This window comes from Pristiophorus japonicus, chromosome 4, assembly GCF_044704955.1.
Source record: "Pristiophorus japonicus isolate sPriJap1 chromosome 4, sPriJap1.hap1, whole genome shotgun sequence".
NCBI lineage: Eukaryota > Metazoa > Chordata > Chondrichthyes > Pristiophoridae > Pristiophorus > Pristiophorus japonicus.
In genome coordinates, this window is record NC_091980.1 from 18,966,208 (window position 1) to 18,987,994 (window position 21,787).

The 21,787-nt window shown below is 49.2% G+C and overlaps 1 protein-coding gene across 4 annotated transcripts in view; it reads right to left on the reverse strand.

Annotated features, from left to right (window-relative positions):
- The window catches only part of LOC139262845 (protocadherin-1-like), a 422,377-nt gene that overhangs the window by 84,158 nt on the left and 316,432 nt on the right, over window positions 1–21,787 (reverse strand). Inside the window, exon 4 of one of the 4 annotated variants that reach the window (XM_070878028.1) lies at window positions 18,747–18,998. The exons of the other annotated variants lie outside the window; for them this stretch is intronic. Coding sequence (XP_070734129.1) covers window positions 18,970–18,998 — 29 coding nt within the window. The 3' untranslated portion in view covers window positions 18,747–18,969. Of the gene's footprint in view, window positions 1–18,746; window positions 18,999–21,787 lie in introns of those variants that run through there. 4 annotated transcript variants of the gene reach the window in all.

Genomic DNA, 21,787 nt, shown 5'->3' on the forward strand with positions numbered 1-21,787 from the left:
TCAATAAGATTATGACTGATCTTCGACCTCAAATCGACCTTCTCCTATACTCAAGGGAATACGTGCCAAGTTTATGCAACCTGTCCTGATAATTTAACCCACTGACCCCACAAATAGCATTTTCAGCAATTTTTAAATTGCTGCTTCAATTTTAGCACGTGAACTGGCTGGGACCAAAATTGCTCTGCTCTCGAAGGTTCATTGTGCCGACCCCTTTCCGCCCCGCGAGGGAAACTGCCCCACGGGAGCGGAGCTGCCGTCCACCGGTACCCCCGACAGCGGGAAGCTGCCGGGGGCTGGGCGGTGCGTCCGCCCTTAAAGGGGAGGGTGCACCGCCGCGGCCGGCAGTTTGTTTTTTCATTGTCAGGCCAACTCTGAAGTCGGCCCGACAATGGCGGCCACGGGTTCGGCCGGGTCGCCAACAGGCAGCCTGGCGCCCCCTCTTGGGTGCCAGACCGTTGGCCCTGCAGAAGCCCTCCCTGGCGGCCCAGAGGGTATCACTAAAGTGGCTGCAGAGCTCGCAGCGGCCCTCCCCTTTAACTGAGGCTCCCAGCGCGGCGCTGATAACACTGCCCGTCTTGTGCCCCGCTCCCAACGCACTTCCGCCCATCGGCCGCGCCAACAATTTTTTTTAAAAAAGAGGGCCACTTTCGATCAATTCTCCACCCCATCGATTCGGGCAGGAAATCATCACTTAATTCTAATTATCTGCCCCATTTGGGAAATTTCGGCCCTGCGATCTATTAACTCAGGCTGCGTAGAATGATACAAGAAGTCGCGGCCAGAATGGAGTTGAGAGAGTAAATTCCTCCATCAATCACCAACTTTTACACACATGATTCGTATCATGTAACTGTCTGCCCCTCACTGCCTGCGGCTGGAGAAATCACCCTGCTCTACTCAGGAGACGCTGTTTGCTGTAGTTTCGATCATGAGTTCGGAGACCCTGTCAATTGATACCACAAGTCCTGCCCCACCTCCAGCTCATTGGCTGACACAATGGTATCAATATTCACTCACGATATGCCAGATGTGGAAATTGTTAGCAAGGAATGGGAAGGGTGGGATTGTGGACTGGGTCCAGTGCGGGTAGTATAAAATAAAAGGCTTGCATTTATATAGCGCCTTCCATGACCACCAGACATCCCAAAGTGCTTTACAGACAAGGAAGTACTTTTCAAAATGAAGTCATTGATGTAATGTAGGGAAACACAGCAGCCAAATTGTGCACCGCAAGCTCCCACAATCAGCAATGTGATAATGGACCAGATCATCTGTTTTTGGTGATGCAGAATGAGGGATAAATATTGGCCAGAACACCGGGGATAACTCCCCTGCTCTTCAAAATAGTGCCATTGGATCTTTCATATCCACCGGAGAGGGCAGACGGGGCCTCGGTTTAACGTTTCATCCGAAAGACGGCACCTCTGACACTGCAGCACTCCTTCAGCACTGCACTGGAGTGTCAGCCTAGATTTATGTGCTCAAGTCTTTAGAGTGTGATTTGAACCGACAACCTTCTGACTCAAGAGGCTAGAGTGCTAGCCACTGAGCCATGGCCGATAGCGTGAGATTATGGAATGGTTCCAGTGCAGGTAGTTATAGGCCAAGCTCACAATCCGATGTCTGGATGCAACAGACTGTTAAACAAACCTCCTTCAAACGGATTGGTTTAGTCGCTTTGAAGTTTAATTCTCTGTTGTGCATTGTGTACAAAACAGAATAGAATCAGATCCTGCTCATTTCTAAATCATTGTCTTGTAACCAGGTAGGAATGTGGAAAAGTGAAGGAGAGGGGGGGTGGGGAAAGGTACAGAGGAAAGATAAACACTCATCTCACAATGTAACCCCATTTGAAGAGAAGACTTAGAAAAATAGAAACATAAAAATTTACAGCGCAGAAGGTGGCCATTCCGGTCCATTGTGTCCGCGCCAGCCGACAAAGAGCCGCATTGCCCTTGGTCAGCAGCCCTAAAGGTTACGTATAAACCTATGAACAATGACGGAAAGGCAAAGAGCACCCAGCCCAACCAGTCCGCCCCACACAACTGCGACACCCCTTATACTGAAACATTCTACACTCCAACCCAACCAGAGCCATGTGATCTCCTGGGAGAGGCAAAAACCAGATAAAAACCCAGACCAATTTAGGGAGAAAAAATCTGGGAAAATTTCTCTCCGATCCATCCAGGCGATCGAAACTAGTCCAGGAGATCAGACTGGCCGTATTCTATTCCCTGCAGTATTTACCATTATATTTGCGCTGTCCAACAAAATGTCATTCAGTCTAATCCCAATTACCAGCTCTAGGTCTGTACCCCTGCAGGTTAGGGCACTTTTAGTGCCCATCCAACCATCTCTTAAAAGTGGTGAGGGTTTCTGCATCCACCATTCTTCCAGGCAGCGAGTTCCAGATCCTCACAACCCTATTTGAGCTGTGGACCTCTCTAGATAATTTCTTCAAAGAGATTGCGAAAGGTAGCTGGATATATATTTGAACCGAAAAGATTTGCAGGGCTATGGGGAAAGAGCGGGAGAGAGGGGGAATTGGACTAATTGGATAGCTCTTTCAAAGAGCCGGCACAGGCACGATGGGCCAAATAGCCTCCGACTATGGTGTATGGTTTTATGATTCTATTGAGCTCTCCCTATTGAGACTGGGGTGGGGGTGGTCCGGGATCATTTGGAAATTTCAAAACTAAGCTTGATAGATTTTTGTAAGGGAAGGGTATTGAGGGCTACGGAACTAAGGCGGGTGGACGGGAGTTAAGATATAGATCAACCATAATCTAATATGAGCGGCGTTACAGGCTCGAGGAGCCATTCCTCTGTGACTCAGGTTTCCCTTCTTGACACGGCCTACAAAGGATGCCAACCCTGTTAGTTCCCCCTTTAATTTGTTACTCAACTCCTTGGTTGTCTTCCTGCATATCAGCCATGGCTCAGTGGGCAGCGCCCTTGCTTCTAAGGCAGAAGGTTGTGGGTTCAAGTCCCACTCCATGAACTTAAACGCAAAAATCTAGGCTGACGCTCTAGTGCAGTACTGAGAGAGTGCTGCACTGTCAGAGGTGCTGTCTTTTGGATGAGACGTTAAATCGAGGCCCTGTCTGCTCTCTCACAGGTAAAAGATCCCATGGCACGATTTTGCAGAGTTCTCCCCGGCGTCCTGGCCAATATTTATCCCTCAATCAACATAACAAATTATCTGGTCTTGACACATTGCTGTTTGTGGGAGCTTGCTGTGCTCAAACTGGCTGCCGTGCTTCCCACATTACAACAGTGACGACGCTCCAAAAGTATTTCACTGGCTGTAAAGCGCTTTGAGATGTCTGGTGGTCATGAAAGGCGCTATATAAATGCAAGTCTTTCTTTCGTATTTGCAAGGAGAAGACAGGAGCCTGTCAAGGTAGGCCTCAGACACTGACAGCCTTCATGAGCAATCTGCATTTCAATACTTGGAACAGCAGGAGTCACTATAATTTACCGTCGCGTCATTAAAAATTCAAGACTGTTCTCTGTCTCTATTTTTACACCCTGGTTTTCAGCTATAATAAAACCCTGGGTTGTTCTCAGCAATTTTTGACGGCGTCAAGGCATGCGATGGCCTTAAATAGAAAGTTTCAAAAAATGACTTGACTTCACAGGAAGGGATTTTTTTTTTGTCTTCCCCCATCTGTAGCATGTGGGCAGGCCTCACCAATTGCTGATGTGATTGCAAGAGTGTAACTGGTAATTTAGGCACAGTAAACATGACAGGAAGAACTGGTGCCTCACAATAAACACAACGCTTCACAGACAGATGCTCTGGAGAATGTTCAATCGCACTGGCATGTCACCTTATGACTCACCTGCAGCTCCCACACGTTAAAACAAAAGTTCTCGCACTGAGTTGGAAAGACTTGGGTTGGAGAGAGGGGTTGGGGTGCTCCGAATCCGTGTCTGTGTTAATACTGTTAGTTGGTAGCACGCCCGCCTCTGGTAGTGGGTCCAAGTCCCACTCCAGAGATTATTAGATTATAGCCTATAAACTATGTTGACACTTTTGTGCAATACTGAGGGAGCCCCGCACTGTCTTTTGGAGGAGATTGCGAATCGAGGCCCCGTCTGCTCTCTCACATGGACACCAAAGATGCCTTGGCACTATTTCGACGAAGCAGGGGAATTATCCAAAGTGTCCTGTGTCAAAATTTACCCTTCAATCGACATCACTTAAAAGAACAGATTATCTGGTCATTCATCATCATCATAGGCAGTCCCTCGGAATCGAGGAAGACTTGCTTCTACTCTAAACATGAGTCTTTAGGTGGCTGTACAGTCCAATACGAGAACCACAGTCCCTTTCACAGGTGGGACAGACAGTCATTGAGGGAAAGGGTGGGTGGGACTGATTTGCCGCACGCTCTTTCCGCTGCCTGCGCTTGATTTCTGCGTGCTCTCGGTGATGAGACTCGAGGTGCTCAGCGCCCTCCCGGATGCACTTCCTCCACTTAGGGCGGTCTTTGGCCAGGGACTCCCAGGTGTCGGTGGGGATGTTGCACTTTATCAGGGAGGCTTTGAGGGTGTCCTTGTAACGTTTCCTCTGTCCACCTTTGGCTCGTTTGCCGTGAAGGAGTTCCGAAGGAGCGCTTGCCTTGGGAGTCTTTATCACATCGTTGTTTGTGGGACCTTGCTGTGCAATAAACTGGCTTCCGCGTTTCCTACATTACAACAGTGACTATACTTCATTGGCTGTTGTGCATTTGATACGTCCTGAGGTTGTGAAAGCCGCTATTCTTACACATCAGGTTAGGACAGGATCGGGTTCAGTTCAGACACCTGCAGAGGTTCAACAGCCTTGGGGGCAATACAGGAGGGCAGCTGTCGCTGTGGCTCAGTTGGTAGCACACTCGCCTCTGCGTTAGAAGATTGTGTGTTCAACTCCAGGAACTTGAGCACATTAAAAAAATCTCGGCTGACATTTCTGTCCAATACTGAGGGAGTGCTGCACTGTCGGAGGTGCTGTCTTTCTGTTGAGCCATTAAACCGAGGTCCCGCCTACTCTCTCAGGTGGATGTAAAAGATCCCATGGCACTATTTCGAAGAAGAGCAGGGGAGTTATCTCTGGTGTCCTGGCCAATAATTATTCCTCATCATCAACATCATCATCAGTCCCTCGAAATCGAGGAAGACTTGCTTCCACTCTAAAAGTGAGTTCTCAGGTGACTGAACAGTCCAATACGGGAATTACAGTCACTGTCACAGGTGGGACAGACAGTCGTTGAAGGAAAGGGTGGGTGGGGAGTCTGGTTTGCTGCACGCTCCTTCCGCTGCCTGTGCTTGATTTCTGCATGCTCTCGGCGACGAGACTCGAGGTGCTCAGCTCCCTCCCAGATGCTCTTCCGTCACTCAGGGCGGCCCTTGGCCAGGGACTCCCCGGTGTCGGTGGGAATGTTGCATTTTATCAAGGAGGCTTTGAGGGTGTCCCTGAAATGTTTCCTCTTTCAACCTGGGGCTCGCTTGCCATGTAGGAATTCCGAGTAGAGTGCCTGTTTCGGGAGTCTCGTATCGGGCATGCGGATGATGTGGCCTGCTCAACGGAGCTGGTCGAGTGTGGTCAGTGCTTCGATGCTGGGGATGTTGGCCTGATCGAGGACACTGATGTGTCTATCCTCCCAGGGGATTTGCAGGATCTTGCAGAGACATCATTGGTGATATTTCTCCAGCGCTTTGAGGTGCCTACTGTATATTGTCCACGTATCTGAGTCATACAGGAGGGCGGGTATAACTACAGCCCTGTAGACCATAAGCTTGGTGGCAGATATGAGGTCCTGGTCTTCAAACACTCTCTTCCACGAAGGTGTGCGTTGGTACACCGGAGGCGGTGTTGAACCTCGTCGTCGATGTCTGCCCTTGCTGAAATTAGGCTCCCGAGGTTTGAAAAATGGTCCACAATATACAATAGGCCATGGATCTTGATGACCGGGGGGTGGGGGCAGTGCTGTGTTGCCTCAATCCTCAATCAACATAACAAAAGCAGATTATCTGTCATTATAACATTGCTGTTTGTGGGAGCTTGCTGTGCGCAAGTTGGTTGTCGGGTTTCCTACATTACAACAGTGACTACATTCCAAAAGTACTTCATTGGCTGTATCCGGTGTCAGTGAAAGGTGCTATATAAATGAAAGTCTTTCTTCTTTCAAGGAATCATAAGAGAAAGTGCTGAGCCGTGCTTGAAGGGGGCATGGCTCAGCGACAAGGTTCCCGCTAGGCCGCACATCCATCTGCAAGGTCCTGCGCCGAGCGCTCACCAGCTTTGCCATTGTCGATGGCACGTATGCGCTAAAAAATTTGGATGGGCCACGCAATGGGGGAGGGAGGCAGCACAGCTTAGCGGGGTGGACATTGGACAGAGGTGAGCCCTAGTTCTTGGACCTTCCATTCACCGGAGCGTTAAATTTCACCTGCAGAGCCCAGCTCACTTCAATCTGCATCTTCAACAACAACAACTTGTATTTATATAGCGCCTTTAACATAGTGAAACGTCTCAAGGCGCTTTACAGGAGTATTATGAGATAAAAAATTTGACACCGAGCCGCATAAGTAGAAATTAATACAGGTGACCAAAAGCTTGGTCAAAGAGATATATTTTAAGGAGCGTCTTGAAGGAGCTAGAGGTAGAGAGGCGGAGAGGTTTAGGCAGGGAGTTCCACAGCTTGGGGACCAGGCATCAGAGGGCATGGTCACCAATGGTTGGTGCTCAGGAGGGCAGAATTAGAGGAATGCAGACATCTCGGGGGGGAGTTGTGGGCTGGAAGAGATTACAGAGATAAGGAGGGGCGAAGCCATGGAGGGATTTGAAAATAAGGATGTGAATTTTGAAAACGAGGCGTTGCGTAACCGGGAGGCAATGTAGGCCAGCGAGCACAGGGGTGATGGGTGAACGGGATTTGATGCGAGTTAGGACACGGGCTGCAGAGTTTTGGATCACCTCTAGTTTACGTAGGGTAGAATGTGGGATGTCTGCCATTGGTTGCGTTGGAATAGTCAAGTCTAGAGGTAACAAAGGCATGGATGAGCGGATGAGCTGGGGCAAGGGCGGAGACGGGCGATGTTACGGAGGAGAGGACAGTTTTACCAACAATGCTCCTCCTAAGTGTCATTTTGGGTGTGAGACCACTTTAATGGGCTGCATGGCCCATTCAAATTGTTACCATTGTGAAGCCGGCAAGTGGGCTGTGGGACCTTCAGAGCGCTGCGCGGTCATGTGCCTTGCAGCTCAGCGGGAACGCTGGTTACTAACGCTCCAGGGTTGTCCTGGAGTCTCCAGTAATTAAAGATTGATCTCCTGTGCATTGCTCGAGCAATCCCGGGAAACAAATGCGTGCGTCAGCTACTATGGCTCAGTGGCTAGCACACACGCCTTTGAGTCAGAAGGTTGTGGGCTCAAGTCCCACTCCAGGGTGGTGTCTTTCGGATGAGACGTTAAACCGAAGCCCTGTCTGCTCTCTCAGGTGGATGTAAAAGATCCCATTGCAATATTTCAAAGAAGAACAATAGGAGTTATCCCTGGTGTCTTAGCCAATATTTATGCCTTAATCAAAAAAACAGATTATCTGGTTATTATCATGTTGCTGTTTGTGGGATGCTTGCTATGTGCAAATTGCATGCCGCATTTCCTACATTATAACAGTGACTGCACTCCAAAAGTACTTCATTGGCTTTAAAGGGCTTTGAGACATCCGGTGGTTTTGAAAGATGCTATATAAATCTAAGTCTTTCTTTCATTTAAATTTTCCTCGAATACTTTCGTTTATAATCATTAAAAATATTGGAGAGGGTTTGGGGGTTTGGGTGAAGAAAAGGTTGTTTGACTGGGCGGAGCAGCTGGAAGTGAGAGATAGATATGGCTCTTATGGCTAAGGGGATCAAGGGGTACGAAGAGAAAGCAGGAAAGGGGTACTGAGGGAATGATCAGCCATGATCTTATTGCAGGCTCGAAGGGCCGAATGGCCTACTCCTGCACCTATTTTCTATGTTTCTATGTCGGCTGAACTCCCCAGAAATAGATCCAACTAGGCTGTCCCCAGTAGAGGAAGGGACAACATTGGAGAGGGAATGGAATGAAGAGCGGGTGGGGTGGGGGACGGGATGGGGGTTGCGGGGGGAATGACAGATGGATCGGGATCAAAATAAATGGTAACCAGTCGCCTCAGAATAGCAAGTCAAGAGGTCAAACTGTGCAGCGAGCAATTAGATTAAACTTTACATGGTGCTGCGCTAACACACAGCTCTTTAATTAAATTACAGGAGAGCCCCCGTGGAGATGCCTGTGTCTGCTTGCCGCGTTCCTGACACCATGTTGCGTGAGCATCCTGCGCCTGCTCCAGCACCGGCTCCAGAATATTACTTTTTAATCAGATGGCATTAGCTGGGACTCGAGTCGCTGAGACAGAGCTGTGGAGTGCTAATCCCATAAGCTTCCCTCTCTCTCGCTCTCTCTTAGTACAGCTGATCCCACTCTCTCCTCCTCCTCCTCCTCCAGCCTCCCCCTGCAACGGCGCTTCTGAGCTGGCAGCCAGCTAACCCGAGCGAAGGGCCCCTCGGCAGACAGCGGCCGTGCCGCGTCGCCGAAAGCGGCCCCAGCCCCCGTGCCGCCATGAAGTCCCCACGCGCGCTGCGGCTGCACGGAGACCATTTGAAAAGGAAGAAAGACTTGCATTTGTATCGCGCCCCCGTCATCATAGATGGTCCCTCGGAATCGAGGAAGACTTGCTTCCACTCCTGAAGTGAGTTCTTTGGTGGCTGAACAGTCCAATCCGAGAGCCACAGACTCTGTCGCAGGTGGGACAGACAGTCGTTGAGGGAAAGGGAGGGTGGGACTGGTTTGCCGCACGCTGCTTCCGCTGCCTGCGCTTGATTTCTGCACGCTCTCGGCGATGAGACTCGAGGTGCTCAGCGCCCTCCCGGGTGCACTTCCTCCTCTTTGGCCAGGGACTCCCAGGTCTCAGTGGGGATGTCGCATTTTATCAGCATTTATATAGCACCTTTCACGACCACTGGATGTCTCAAAGTGCCTTACAGCCAATGAAGTACTTTTTGAAGTGCGGCACTAAAGTATGGCGGCAAGGCACTATTGGCACAGATTCACGACCTCATCTCTCTTATCTGGAAGGAGGAGAGCATGTCGGGAGATCTCAGAGATGCCGTAATCGTGACCATCTTTAAAAAAGGGGACAAATCCAACTGCGGCAACTATAGAGGAATCTCCCTGTTATCAGCCACTGGGAAAGTCGTCGCTAGAATCCTCCTCAACCGTCTTCTCCCTGTGGCTGAGAAGCTCCTCCCGGAGTCACAGTGCGGATTTCGTCCTCTACGGGGTAAAATGGACATGATATTTACAGCGCGGCAGCTGCAAGAAAAATGCAGGGAACAGCACCAAACCATGTACATGGCCTTCTTTGACCTCACAATGACCTTTGACACTGTTGTAATATGGGAAGTGCGGCAGCCAATATGTGCACAGCAAGCTCCCACAGACAGCAATGTGATCATGACCAGATAATCTGTTTTTTTTTTGTTATGTTGAGGGATAAATATTGGCCAGGACACCTCCTGGGGATAACTCCCCTGGCTTTATTCAAAATAGTGCCATGGGATATTTTACATCCATCTGAGAGAACCTCGGTTTAATGTTTCATCCCAAAGATGACAGCGCAGCACTCCACTGGAACTGTCAGCCTAGATTTACGTGCTCAAGTTCCTGGAGTGGGACTTGAACCTACAACATTCTGACCCAGAGGCGAGTGTGCTACCCACTGAGCCCCAGCCACACAATGCACTGACATTTGTACAAAAAAAAGCAATTGGAACACTGCCCATTCAGCCTGCTTAAGCCAAGTTTTAAATCTAACTAATGTGCATGTTGCTCTGTATACCAAATACCAGGCTATAATCTTCTTCAAGTGATTTTTTTTTAAATCACTTTCGGAGACAAGAGTACTTTGCTTAAGTCTCGAACCTTCAAAGATTACCATTTTCCATCTTCTTAGTACGCTGCCGACAGAAACATATTTTGCTTGCGGTATAGTTATGTTCATTTTGAGCTCGTTGCTATTTGTCGAGTTAGAGAGAGAATGGACACGTGAGTTTCATAGAATTGCACAGTATTTGCGCCCACACTTGTCATGGCCCAGGTTATTGCTCCACATGAGCCTCCTCCCACCTTATTTCCTCTCAAACTATCAGTCTAATCCTTCGATTCCTTTCTCCCTCATGTACTTACCTCGCTTCCCCTTAAGTGCCTGTATGTGACTCGCCTCAGCTGCTCCTTGTGATGTAGCAAGTTCCGCATTCTCACTACTCTCCGCGTCAAGCAGTTTCTCCTGAATTCCTGATCGGATTTATAACTAGCCAGTGTGGAGCTGAGCCATGCAGTCCACAGTTCCGGGGTTTGACCCCTGGTTTGTGCTGAGCGAGCAGACAGTAGATCGGGTAGCTGGAATAGTGCTACAACGCACTTTGCGCCCCAGTGTTAGTGAGGGGGAAATAGTAACAAACTGTTCCCTCTATAATTGTTAATAGGGATAGGCTAGTGCAGCCAGGAAGGATGGTTGAGGGGGCCAACAAATGTAGTTGACTGTTGCTGGGCATGTGGGCATTGCTGAGGGCAATAATGGACTGCAATGCCCCCCCCCCCCGGCTAAAGATGCCCATGAGCATCCACTTGGGCATGGTTGAGTGGCAGCAGTCTCTGTGTCAGAAAGGTGTAGGTTCCAGCCCTACTCCAGAGACCTGAGCACAAAATTAAGGCTGACACACGCACTGAGGGAGTGCTGCACTGTCGACGGTGCCATCTTAGAACATTAGAAATAGTAACAGGAGTAGCCCATTTGGCCCCTCGAGCCTGCTCCATCATTCAATAAGATCATGGCTGATCTGATCCTGGACTCAGCTCCACTTCCTTGCCCGCTCCCCATAATCCTTTACTCCCTTATCGCTCAAAAATCTGTCTATCTCCGCCTTAAATATATTCAATGATCCAGCCTCCACAGCTCTCTGGGCAGAGAATTCCACAGATTTACAACCCTCTGAGAGAAGAAATTTCTCCTCATCTCAGTTATTAAATGGGCAGCTCCTTATTCTAAGACTATGTCCCCTAGTTTTAGTTTCCCGTATGAGTGGAACTATCTTCTCCGCATCCACCTTGTCGAGCCCTCTCATTATCTTGTAAGTTTCAGTAAGATCGCCTCTCATTCTTGTGAACTCCAATGTGGATAGACCCAACCTACTCAACCTATCTTCATAAGTCAACCCCCTCTTTTGGATGAGATGTTAAACCGAGGCCCCGTCCGCTCTCTCAGGTAAAAGGTGACATGGCACTATTTTGAAGAAGAGCAGGGGAGTTCTCCCCGGTGTCCTGCGGCCAATATTTATCCCCGATCCAACATCATTAAAAACAGATTATCTGCTGTTTGTGGGAGCTTGCTGTGCGCAAATTAGCTGCCTTGTTTCCTGCATTGCAACAGCGACTGCACTTCAAAACGTACTTCATTGGCTGCTTTGGGACGTCTTCAGGGTGGGAATGGCGCTATATAAATGCAAGTCCTCTCTTTCTATCAGAGCCCACCCAGGCTCCAGGGACCTGTCGCCCAACCTGAGCCAGTGCCTTCAGGAGGAAAAGTGAGAAGTGAGTGGGGTGGGAGTGTGGGAGGGGGTGGCAGTAAAAGAATACAATCCGGTGAGGGACCGATTTTCTGAGTCGGCACTGCTGGCAGGCAACCTCCTCATGCAGGTGTGCATGCTGCTCACGACTCCCCGACGGACACAGATAATTGGCAAGGTTCCCTATTGGCTGTGTAACTAAACACGAGCCCTTATATTTTAGCTGAAGTGCTGAAGCTCAAAACTTCGCAGCATGAATTCTTAAGATAATGTTACAGCTGGTTGTGGAACCTTGCTGTGTGCAAATTGGCTGCCGGGCTTCCGACGTTACAACAGTGTCTACGCTTCAAAAAGTACCTCATCGACAGCTTCTCCTCGCTACAGTTGCCAAATATTGCGGAACCCACTTAAACCGGGGGATGGAAATACATAAGGTAGCCCTGGATAAGGGAGAGCTATGTTTCCCCCATACCTCCACCCCACCTCTCCACACAATTCTTAGCTGCCCTTTATAGGAATAGGCTAATGCCACCAGGAAGTGTGATTGAGGCCAAGACATTGGACTCATTTAAGAAGGAGCAGGATACTGTAAAAGGAAGGGAAGTAGGGTTGTTATTCTGAAGGATGAGATCAAATGGGCGAAACGTTTTTTATGCTCTCTTGAAATGTGAAAGTTTGAAAGTGTAGACAATGCATCAAAGACGACTGGTAATTCTCCCCTCCATGATGTACTCTAATGCTACATGTACTTGAGCCTCCTACTAAAAAGAAAACAGGTGAAGGCTTTCAATGCCATGAGAATTCAGATATTTTTGCCCGAGGCTAACATCTCGCAATCAATTTGAAACATCCGTTTGCAATTGAAGCTTCAACAACATGTAGCCATTTTGTACAAGGCACTTAAACAAGTCCAACAGTGTCAGGCTTGGCACACAGCAAATCAAAGGGAAACTCAAGACGTTTGTTAGTCAAACAGATACAACATTTTGAGATCCTGTCTTTCACCTCAGAGCTCAACCGATTCCTCACTGCTGGTCAACCACGCAGAAGAAGCACAAGTCGGCAAGTGTCAAAGTATCCCGGATAGTTTCTGGAGTGGACATGTTGAACGCAATTGCACAGAATAACAAAACCTGGCCGGTGGACAGATGACGTTGTCCATCGCGCAGACTCAACAAGCATTGGGTTGTCACCATTCACTTCATCCCCTCTCGAAGCTGCTCCTCGATTTTGAAATGAAGCGTGAAAGCGGGGGGAATGTTGAAATTCATCTGGGGCCATAGCCCAAAACGGGCAACAGCGAATCCGCACCCCGTTTTACATTCCGCACGATTCTTTTTTCCGCCGAGTGTAAAATGGGCTGGCAATTCCCTTGTGATCTGCAGCGGACACGACCTTCACCCCCACTGTCTCTAATCATGATACCCGTCGCCCAGAGGCTGGTGGCTGTCCTGACTCTACTCGAATGCAACCTGATCCCAAACTTGCGGTACAGTTTTAAATGCTATAGGTCAAGACAGATAGCAATCACAACATGGAAACGTTCTTCTCTCATTCAAGCATTCGCTCCCCATTGCAGGAGATCCCTTTAAGAGTGCATTGCAGTCATCCCGTTACAGGTGGTCTCACTGCCAAGAACAACAGGTTAGTTCATTCCAAAGTGAAGCCAACGACCAAAACAATGACCAACACGATGTGCCCTGCAGGCCTCAGTGCGCAAACACACCACCCTGTATGGTGCTGAGCCAGGCAGACGAGAACGGTCAGGGGTTAGGTCCCTGGAATGGATTGGACACAGGTTACACCTCAGGAGAAACCTGTCACCCCACCAATATAGACCCAAGACTGGTCACCAGTGCACGGATCTGCAATCTGTCCCCACACCGCTGGGTGAGCGATGGGGGAAACCCCACCAGGATTCCTGCCTTTGAGCGAGACTAATATTGGAACAGTCAGTCAAGACTGGGCTTGGGGACAGTGGCCCTGAAGCCAAAGAGCTTCCTGACACTCGCTGACAAAACACATGGGCGCTTGGGTGAGGTTAACAGTAGGTGGCACTCTTCACTGCCTTCAAGACACAAGGACAAAGGCGGGGAGGTGGAGAGGGGGGGAAACAAGGAAAATAAATAGAGTTCTTGTCAAATGAGGGAATTTCTTCATCAAAAAACGGCCTGCTTTACGAAGGGACTTGAGTGTTACACCACCAAAAAGTGATGGACCCCCCAACCAGACCACAGAACAATTTCCAGCCCCCAGCGCCTCCCCCACCATCCTGAAGTTGCTGATTCGTAATGGTTTTTAGTCTCTTGCATAGCAACAAGCCAACTCAGTCATCGGGAGACTGAATAGTTCAGTTACAACTAACAAACGGGCTTTCCCCAAAAGGAAGAATGCTGTGGACCTAACCTCTGGAGGTGCCATGGACTGGACTAGGTTCTGCTCCACCAACCAGAAAGGGTAGCTAACGGGGCAAGCCCCTTCCCAACACAAGACCGGAAAAAGCAATCGCGACCTCAAGGTGAAGCTCAGCGGGCGAAATGGCTCTGCTGGAGTTCTGGATTTCCAACAGTTACCGGTTGCACTATTTTGGCTGGAGACACTACAGAATGAACCAGACCAACTGCATCTTAATACTGATCTCGAGCTTATTCATTTTTTTGTCCTGTTGCCCAGTTCTTACTGTGTTAAAGTGCCACTCGTGTAACCATCTCCCGATACCCAGATGTCGGTTCAGAAGGCTTTGCTGGCGGTAACTGCATACGTAGAAAAAAATTAAAAGGGAGAGAGAAAGAAGAGGGGAATAAGGTTCAAAGCTTTAGAGTTTTGTCAGACTGACTGGAAAAGCAAGCGGGGTGGAGCGGGGGAGGAGGGGAAAGGGAAAAAAAAGCAAATAAATGGGAAGCTAGCCAAATCACTATGGAACGGAGTCAAAGAGACCAGGTTTGGTCCCTGGCCTGTGTTCAGCTTGAGCAGCTGTAAGGGTGCTACCATTGGCCTCAGCACGCCAAGGCTAATTGGTGGTGGTGGTAGGGGATGGGGGGAGGTGGACGAGGAGCGAGGAAATGGTTAAAAAATAAAGTCAGTGCTTCCAACACTGAGCACCATCAACCAGTATGCTGTTAGTTCGATGTGAGGGGACATTAAGTGGGAACAGGATTGGGGTTGACTGCAACGTGCTCCCCGCCAACCACCCCATGGTTGAATAGCCTACCGACCCTCACTGCCTGGGCTCACGTATGAAGAACGGTACTTGGGAGCTTAGCCTGTGCCCATAAAACCACACACCCAGCAATAAATATTCCGTGACTTCAGGAGAGGAGAAACAAGAGAGCGAAGAACACATGGTAATTTTTTTTTGGAAATGTATTTCTGTGAAGAACAGATGTATTATTTGGCACGAATTTGTATGAAAATATAATAATAATGCGTTTAATACCTAAAGCCCTCTGCTATAGCCCCTTTTGCTTCCGAGATCTGTTCCATCTAAATGGTACTAACTCCCCGCCACATCCCATTATCGAGCAAAGTACATCGGCCTGGTTACTTAGGTCACATAAGCTGCTTTCACGTTGCGGCAGCATTAGTTTGGATTCCGAGGGATTGTGAGCCAGTTCCTAACATCTACACCGATAACTGTGGGTCCCTACTCCTTACCCTGCTGGCAACCTCGTAAGGCCCTCGTGTATCGTAAGCCGAAGGCTAGCCCGGGACCAAAGCGCTTTGCAACCAATGAAGTATTTTTGGAGTGCAGTCACTGTTGTAATGTAGGGAAACGCGGCAGCCAATTTGCGCACGGCAGGCTCCCACAAATAGCAGTGTGATAACGACCAGATAATCGGTTGTTAGTGATGTTGATTGAGGGATAAATATTGGCCAGGGCACCGGGGAGAACTCTATTGCTTTCCTTCGAAATGGTGCCATGGGATCGTTTACGTCCACCTGAGAGGGCAGGCAGGAGCCTGGGTTTAACGTCTCATCGGAAACACGGCACTTCCGATAGATCAGCGCTGAGTATCGGCTGACATTCTGTGCTCGAGGCTCTGGAGTGAGGCTTGACTCCCCCACGACCTTCTGACCCAGAGGCGATAGGTGCTACCCACTGAGCCAAGGCTGACACCACTTGGTTTGGCAAGTTGATTTGGGACTCCCGGCTGAAGGAACAGAATGATCAAAAAGGGCTATCATTCCCTGATCACCTGTTGGAATGTGCGTGTCTGTCGGGGCAGGGGGCAGAGGATCGGGGTGGGGTGGGGGGTAGAGGGGTGGGGGTTGGGGGAGGGGTGTGGGGAGAGAACAGGATTGGACTGGGCCGTGGAGCCTCTCATTGATTGAACATCCCGATCAAGATGAAGCCCTGAAGGGTCGGAAGCCTGGTTGAAGATGGCCCGGTGCTTGAAGAACCACTCCTCGCTCGGAATCACTGCTTTCAGGAATGGGAAACAAAAAGTGTGTGGCTAGGGTGGAAAAAAAATAACAATCTACTAAATCCCAGCATAAATTTCTGTTGGCTTCTCGCGCTCTCCAAAAAGGAGTAATCTTCTGCACAATGGCGTTGACCTAATATTATTAAAGCACTTCCTCCTCAACATTACATGCCAAAATCTTTTCCCTGAAATTTATGAAAGGACCAGATCACAGGGCATGCTCACAACCCATAATCCGAGAACAGGCCTCTCCGTTATTTCTTCAGGCCTTTTTATCGCCGCAAAGCTACTTAAGCTACCAGTTTTTCAAATCACTTCTTATCTTTCACTGACAATGCCACAGCCTGTCTCTCCGAGGCGCTGACCTGCGGGCTTATCGCCAGGTGAACCTGGATCAGGGGCTAGCTGATGTTCCTCAGCTAAAGGCTGCGATTCAAACACTTGCTCTTGTGTTAATGACTGCACTCCTTTAACTTACCTTGTGCGTCAAGATCTGCGCGCTCACCCAATTCTGGGGGCCGAAATGAAGGGTCCCTATAAGGCCTGTTTTGCAGCGGCCATGCGGCGGAATCGAGCGGCCACCGCATTGCAGTCCAATCACCGCCCCGACCCAAATCAGCTCGGGGATTTTTCAGCCTGCCCCCACTTCTGCCCCACTGCTGCCGACTGCCGCAAGCGTGTCATCAAAGCGTGCGCCGCCGCTCTCCCGCACCTCCATTTTAATCCGCCCCAAATTTAGTTGAAGAAATCCACGAGTCGATGGATGGTGCCCCCGATAGCCTTTCCTGTCGGTGCACCTTGTCTGCTCTCTTTCTGTGCCCTGGTGGTGCGGCGGCCATTAAAGGCGAGGGCCCAATTCGGCGGCCACCATCTTACTTATTTGGCCGGCCGACTTCCACGTCGGCCGGACGATTGCTCCCTGGGGTTCAGCCAGGCTGCCAACGGGCAGCTTGGCAAAACCCCCTCTTGGGTGCCAGGCCGCTGGCCCGGCCGAAACCCTCCCTGGTGGCCCAGTGGCCGAAGCTAAAGAGTCCTCGATTCGCTCCCCTTTAACGGAGGGGAGGGAGCGCGGTGACGCACACGCGCTGTGACGTCACCACCACTCCACCGCTGAGTGACAGCGGCCTAGACTCCGTCCGGCCCCAACCTCCGCCCCCCGCCCCCCGGCCATGAATTACTGCCGCACTTCCGCCCCACTATAACCGACTTCCGGTCCAACGTTAAAAAATCTTCTAAGTCCAGAAAATCGATCGGACGGCCACCTCATTGCTCCTGGCGGAAAAACGAGGTAAAAAAAAAATCACAGGTGTGCCAGCTTTCTGGCATGCATGAATTTCAGCTCCCTGGTCTCTTCATATCACCAATTTTCATCAGTCCGCCATCGGTGGCCGTGCCTTCAGTTGCCGGGGCCATAAACCACTCCGCCTCTCTACCTCTCTCTCCTCCTTTAAGACGCTCCTTAAAACCTACCTCTTTGACCAAGCTTTTGCTCGGTCCTAATATCTCATGGAGCTCAGTGTCCAATTTTGTTTGATAACACTCCTAGTGAAGCACCTCAGGACGTTTTACTACATTAAATGCGAAAGTGGAAGAACTTGCGACACACAGAATGGATTTCTTACAGAGGACCCCACAGTAACAACCTGAAGGATCAAACCTTCCTCGCAAACAGTGGTCAACCATCAACCGCATCAGAACCGGTCACGGTCGATGCTGCCACCTCCTCCATAGGTGGAAGATTAAAGCATCCCCCATCATGCGACTGTGGAGCTCCTGATCAGACCCTGGAACACATCATTGAGCACTGCCCTCAGAGGGAATTCGCAGGCAGCCTACAAGATATCCACGCTGTTACACCGGAAGCTTTGGCCCGGATATCTGACTTAGATATATTGACATTTGATTTGCTTTGCTGCGACCATACAGAAGAAGAAGACTACCATAAAGGCGCTATATAAATACAAGTTGTTGTTGTTGAAGCAAAGCAAACTGAGAATACCCAACACAAACACAGGAATACACATTGCTTGATGCAATACTGAGTCGTGTAGACTAAATAGGCCCCAAGCACAATTCTGTGTTGAGTTAGTTGATCAAGAAGTCCTGCTAGAAGGTGCGTGTGTGGATAACGATGGAGAACAGAATTAATCTCGCCTGTAATGCTCCCCACGGATGAATTGCCTGGTAACATTCGCTTTCTGGCTTCAGGCATGCAGAATGATAGCTGACAATGGACCCATTAGCTTACTGGTGCCTGTGGGATTTTACCATCAGATACTGGGAGGCTTGTGGGACTGTACCATCAGATACTGGGGCCTGTACCTCAGCAAGAATTAAGCACCCATAAAGAGTAGGGGGAAATACTGGATGATGGAAGCTCTAGCTGAGTGGACATGGTCTAAAATGATAAAATACCAACGAAATCACGGTAATTTTATTGATTCCAGCTGGACTAAGGTGGATGGATAGAAGTTGTCAGGTGTCTGGCACTTGCCCAGTGCCCAAACCTACAGAGGCCATTTTGTGTGTGGAGTACTTTGCATAAGCAGGGACCTTGAAGAAAGCTCTCAAACACAATTAACCACTGTCGATCAATCACGCAATTTAATTTATTTCTCAACGTAATTGAGATGGAGTGTCCATGCTCCGATTGCTGCCTTAGTCCGTCTGAGATAAGTTGCCATGATACAGACCAGCATTCAGAGTTCGGCTCGGTTCTGCACGGCTCCATTTCACACAAAGTGGTGCATTTACAATCTATTTCATCTGTGGCTCAGTGGGCAGCACACTTGGGGCTGAGTCAGAAGGTTGAGGAGACTTGAGCACATAAATCTAGGCTGACATTTCAGTGCAGTATTGAGGGATCTTTCAGATGAGATGTTAAACCGAGGCCTCCTCTGCCCTCTCAGATGGATGTCCAGCGATCCCATGGCACTATTTCGAAGTAGAGCAGGAGAGTTATCACTGGTGCCCTGGCCAATATTTATCCCTCAATCAACATCACTAGATTATCTGGTCATTATCACATTGCTGTGTGCAAATTGACTGCCGCGTTTCCCACGTTACAACAGTGACAACACTCCAAAAGTACTTCATTGGCTATAAAGCGCTTTGAGATGTCCGGTGATCGTGAAAGGCGCTATATAAATGCCGGGGCCATTAGAGGGAGCAGTGTGTGGCAGCATACCACTGCAGGGAGCAGCGTGTGCTGCTGTAGGAGGGCGACGGCTGATTGCAGTGCGGGCAGGTACAGCAGGAGTGGCGAGGTCGGGGCGAAGGAGCGGCGAGAGTTCGTAGAGGGATGTGATCGGGGCCCAGGAAACATAGAAAATAGGTGCGGGAGTAGGCCATTCGGCCCTTCGAGCCTGCACCACCATTCAATAAGATCATGGCTGATCATTCACCTCAGTACCCCATTCCTGCTTTCTCTCCATACCTCTTGATCCCTTTAGCCGTAAGGGCCATATCTAACTCCCTCTTGAATATATCCAATGAACTGGCATCAACAACTCTCTGCGGTAGAGAATTCCACAGGTTAACAACTCTCTAAGTGAAGAAGTTTCTCCTCATCTCAGTCCTAAATGGCTTACCCCTTATCCTTAGACTGTGTCCCCTGGTTCTAGACTTCCACAACATCGGGAACATTCTTCCGCATCTAACCTGTCCAGTCCCGTCAGAATTTTATATGTTTCTATGAGATCCCCCCTCATCCTTCTAAACTCCAGTGAATACAGGCCCAGTCGATCCAGTCTCTCCTCATATGTCAGTCCTGCCATCCCGGGAATCAGTCTGGTGAACCTTCACATAAGAACATGAGAATTAGGAACAGGAGTAGGCCATCTAGCCCCTCGAGCCTGCTCCGCCATTCAACAAGATCATGGCTGATCTGCACTCCCTCAATAGCAAGAATGTCCTTCCTCAGATTAGAAGACCAAAACTGAACACAATATTCCAGCTGAGGCATCACCAAGGCCCTGTACAACTGCAGTAAGACCTCCCTGCTCCTATACTCAAATCCCCTAGCTATGAAGGCCTTCTTCACCACTTGCTGTACCTGCATGCCAACTTTCAATGACTGATGTACCATGACACCCAGGTCTCGTTGCATCTCCCATTTTCCTAATCTGCCGCCATTCAGATAATATTCTGCCTTCGTGTTTTTGCCCCCAAAGTGGATAACCTCACATTTATCCACATTATACTGCATCTGCCATGCATTTTCCCACTCACCTAACCTGTCCAAGTCACCCTGCAGCCTCTTAGCATCCTCCTCACAGCTCATACCGCCACCCAGCTTAGTGTCATCTGCAAACTTGGGAGATATTACACTCAATTCCTTCATCTAAATCATTGATGTATATTGTAAATAGCTGGTGCCCCAGCACTGAGCCCTGCGGCACTCCACTAGTCACTGCCTGCCATTCTGAAAAGGACCCGTTTATCCCGACTCTCTGCTTCCTGTTTGCCAACCAGTTCTCTATCCACGTCAGTACATTACCCGCAATACCATGTGCTTTAATTCTGCACACCAATCTCTTATGTGGGACCTTGTCAAAAGCCTTTTGAAAGTCCAAATACACCACATCCACTGGTTCTCCCTTGTCCACTCTACTAGTTACATCCTCAAAAAATTCTAGAAGATTTGTTAAACATGATTTCCCTTTCATAAATCCATGCTGACTTGGACCAATCCTGTCACTGCTTTCCAAGTGTGCTGCTATTTCATCCTTAATAATTGATTCCAACATTTTCCCCACTACTGATGTCAGGCTAACCGGTCTATAATTACCCGTTTTCTCACTTCCTCCTTTTTAAAAGAGTTTTGTTTAAGGAGAGGCGAGAGTTTGAGGCCCAAAAGAGGTGAGGGCCCAGGGGCAGCACGGGCCAGCCCCTGTGATATGTGTGCGCACTAGTTCCATGCAGCAGAGCTAGTCTCCATTCGTCTTGGGTAACCCTTGCCACTGGACCAAGACCTAGCTCTGTCAAGCCCATGTGGTGGCTGGTGTGCAACGGCCACCCCACATTAAAAAAATCCACGCACAGGCATCTTCCACCCTTCAACATGTAGTTCGGGATCTGAAATATTAGGTCCTTCATTGAAACACCTCTGAATTCATCCCTTTTCGTCGTGGAAGCAAGTCATCCTCGTTTCGAGGGACCGCCTAAGATGATGATCTATAAATGTAAGTCTTTCTCTTCTTTTCCTTCCCAAACCCCTACCCTACCCACCCCACATCCCTTTCTCCCTGGTTCCTAAAAACTGCTAAATCGCTAACTCCTTCCAGTTCCAGTCTTTCTTCCTTCCTTTCTTTCTATAACAAGAGAACAGGGGAGGGGGGTAGGGGAAGGGGTTGGGGAAGTTAATTGTGGGACTGAAGCTGGAGAAGTCACTCGGCCATGTTGGCAACAGAATTTGAACAGAATCGATCCGATTATAGACTTCCATCTGCATTCATAAAATTTCAAACGGAATCTCAGCGTTCCACTGGTAAAGAGCGAATGCCTCCAGTTCATGGAAGCCACTCCTGTTTTACATCTTGACATCGGCACACGCTGATTGTTGGCTCCAGCAATAGGTTAAAGGGCAGTGGGGGTGGGGGGGAAGGGAATCGCTAAGTCAGCGATCAAGGGTTGAGGCTCATCTTTTCAACAAATACAACCTGTATTTATATAGCGCCTTTAAGGTCGTGAAACATCCCAAGGTGCTTCACAGGAGTATTATG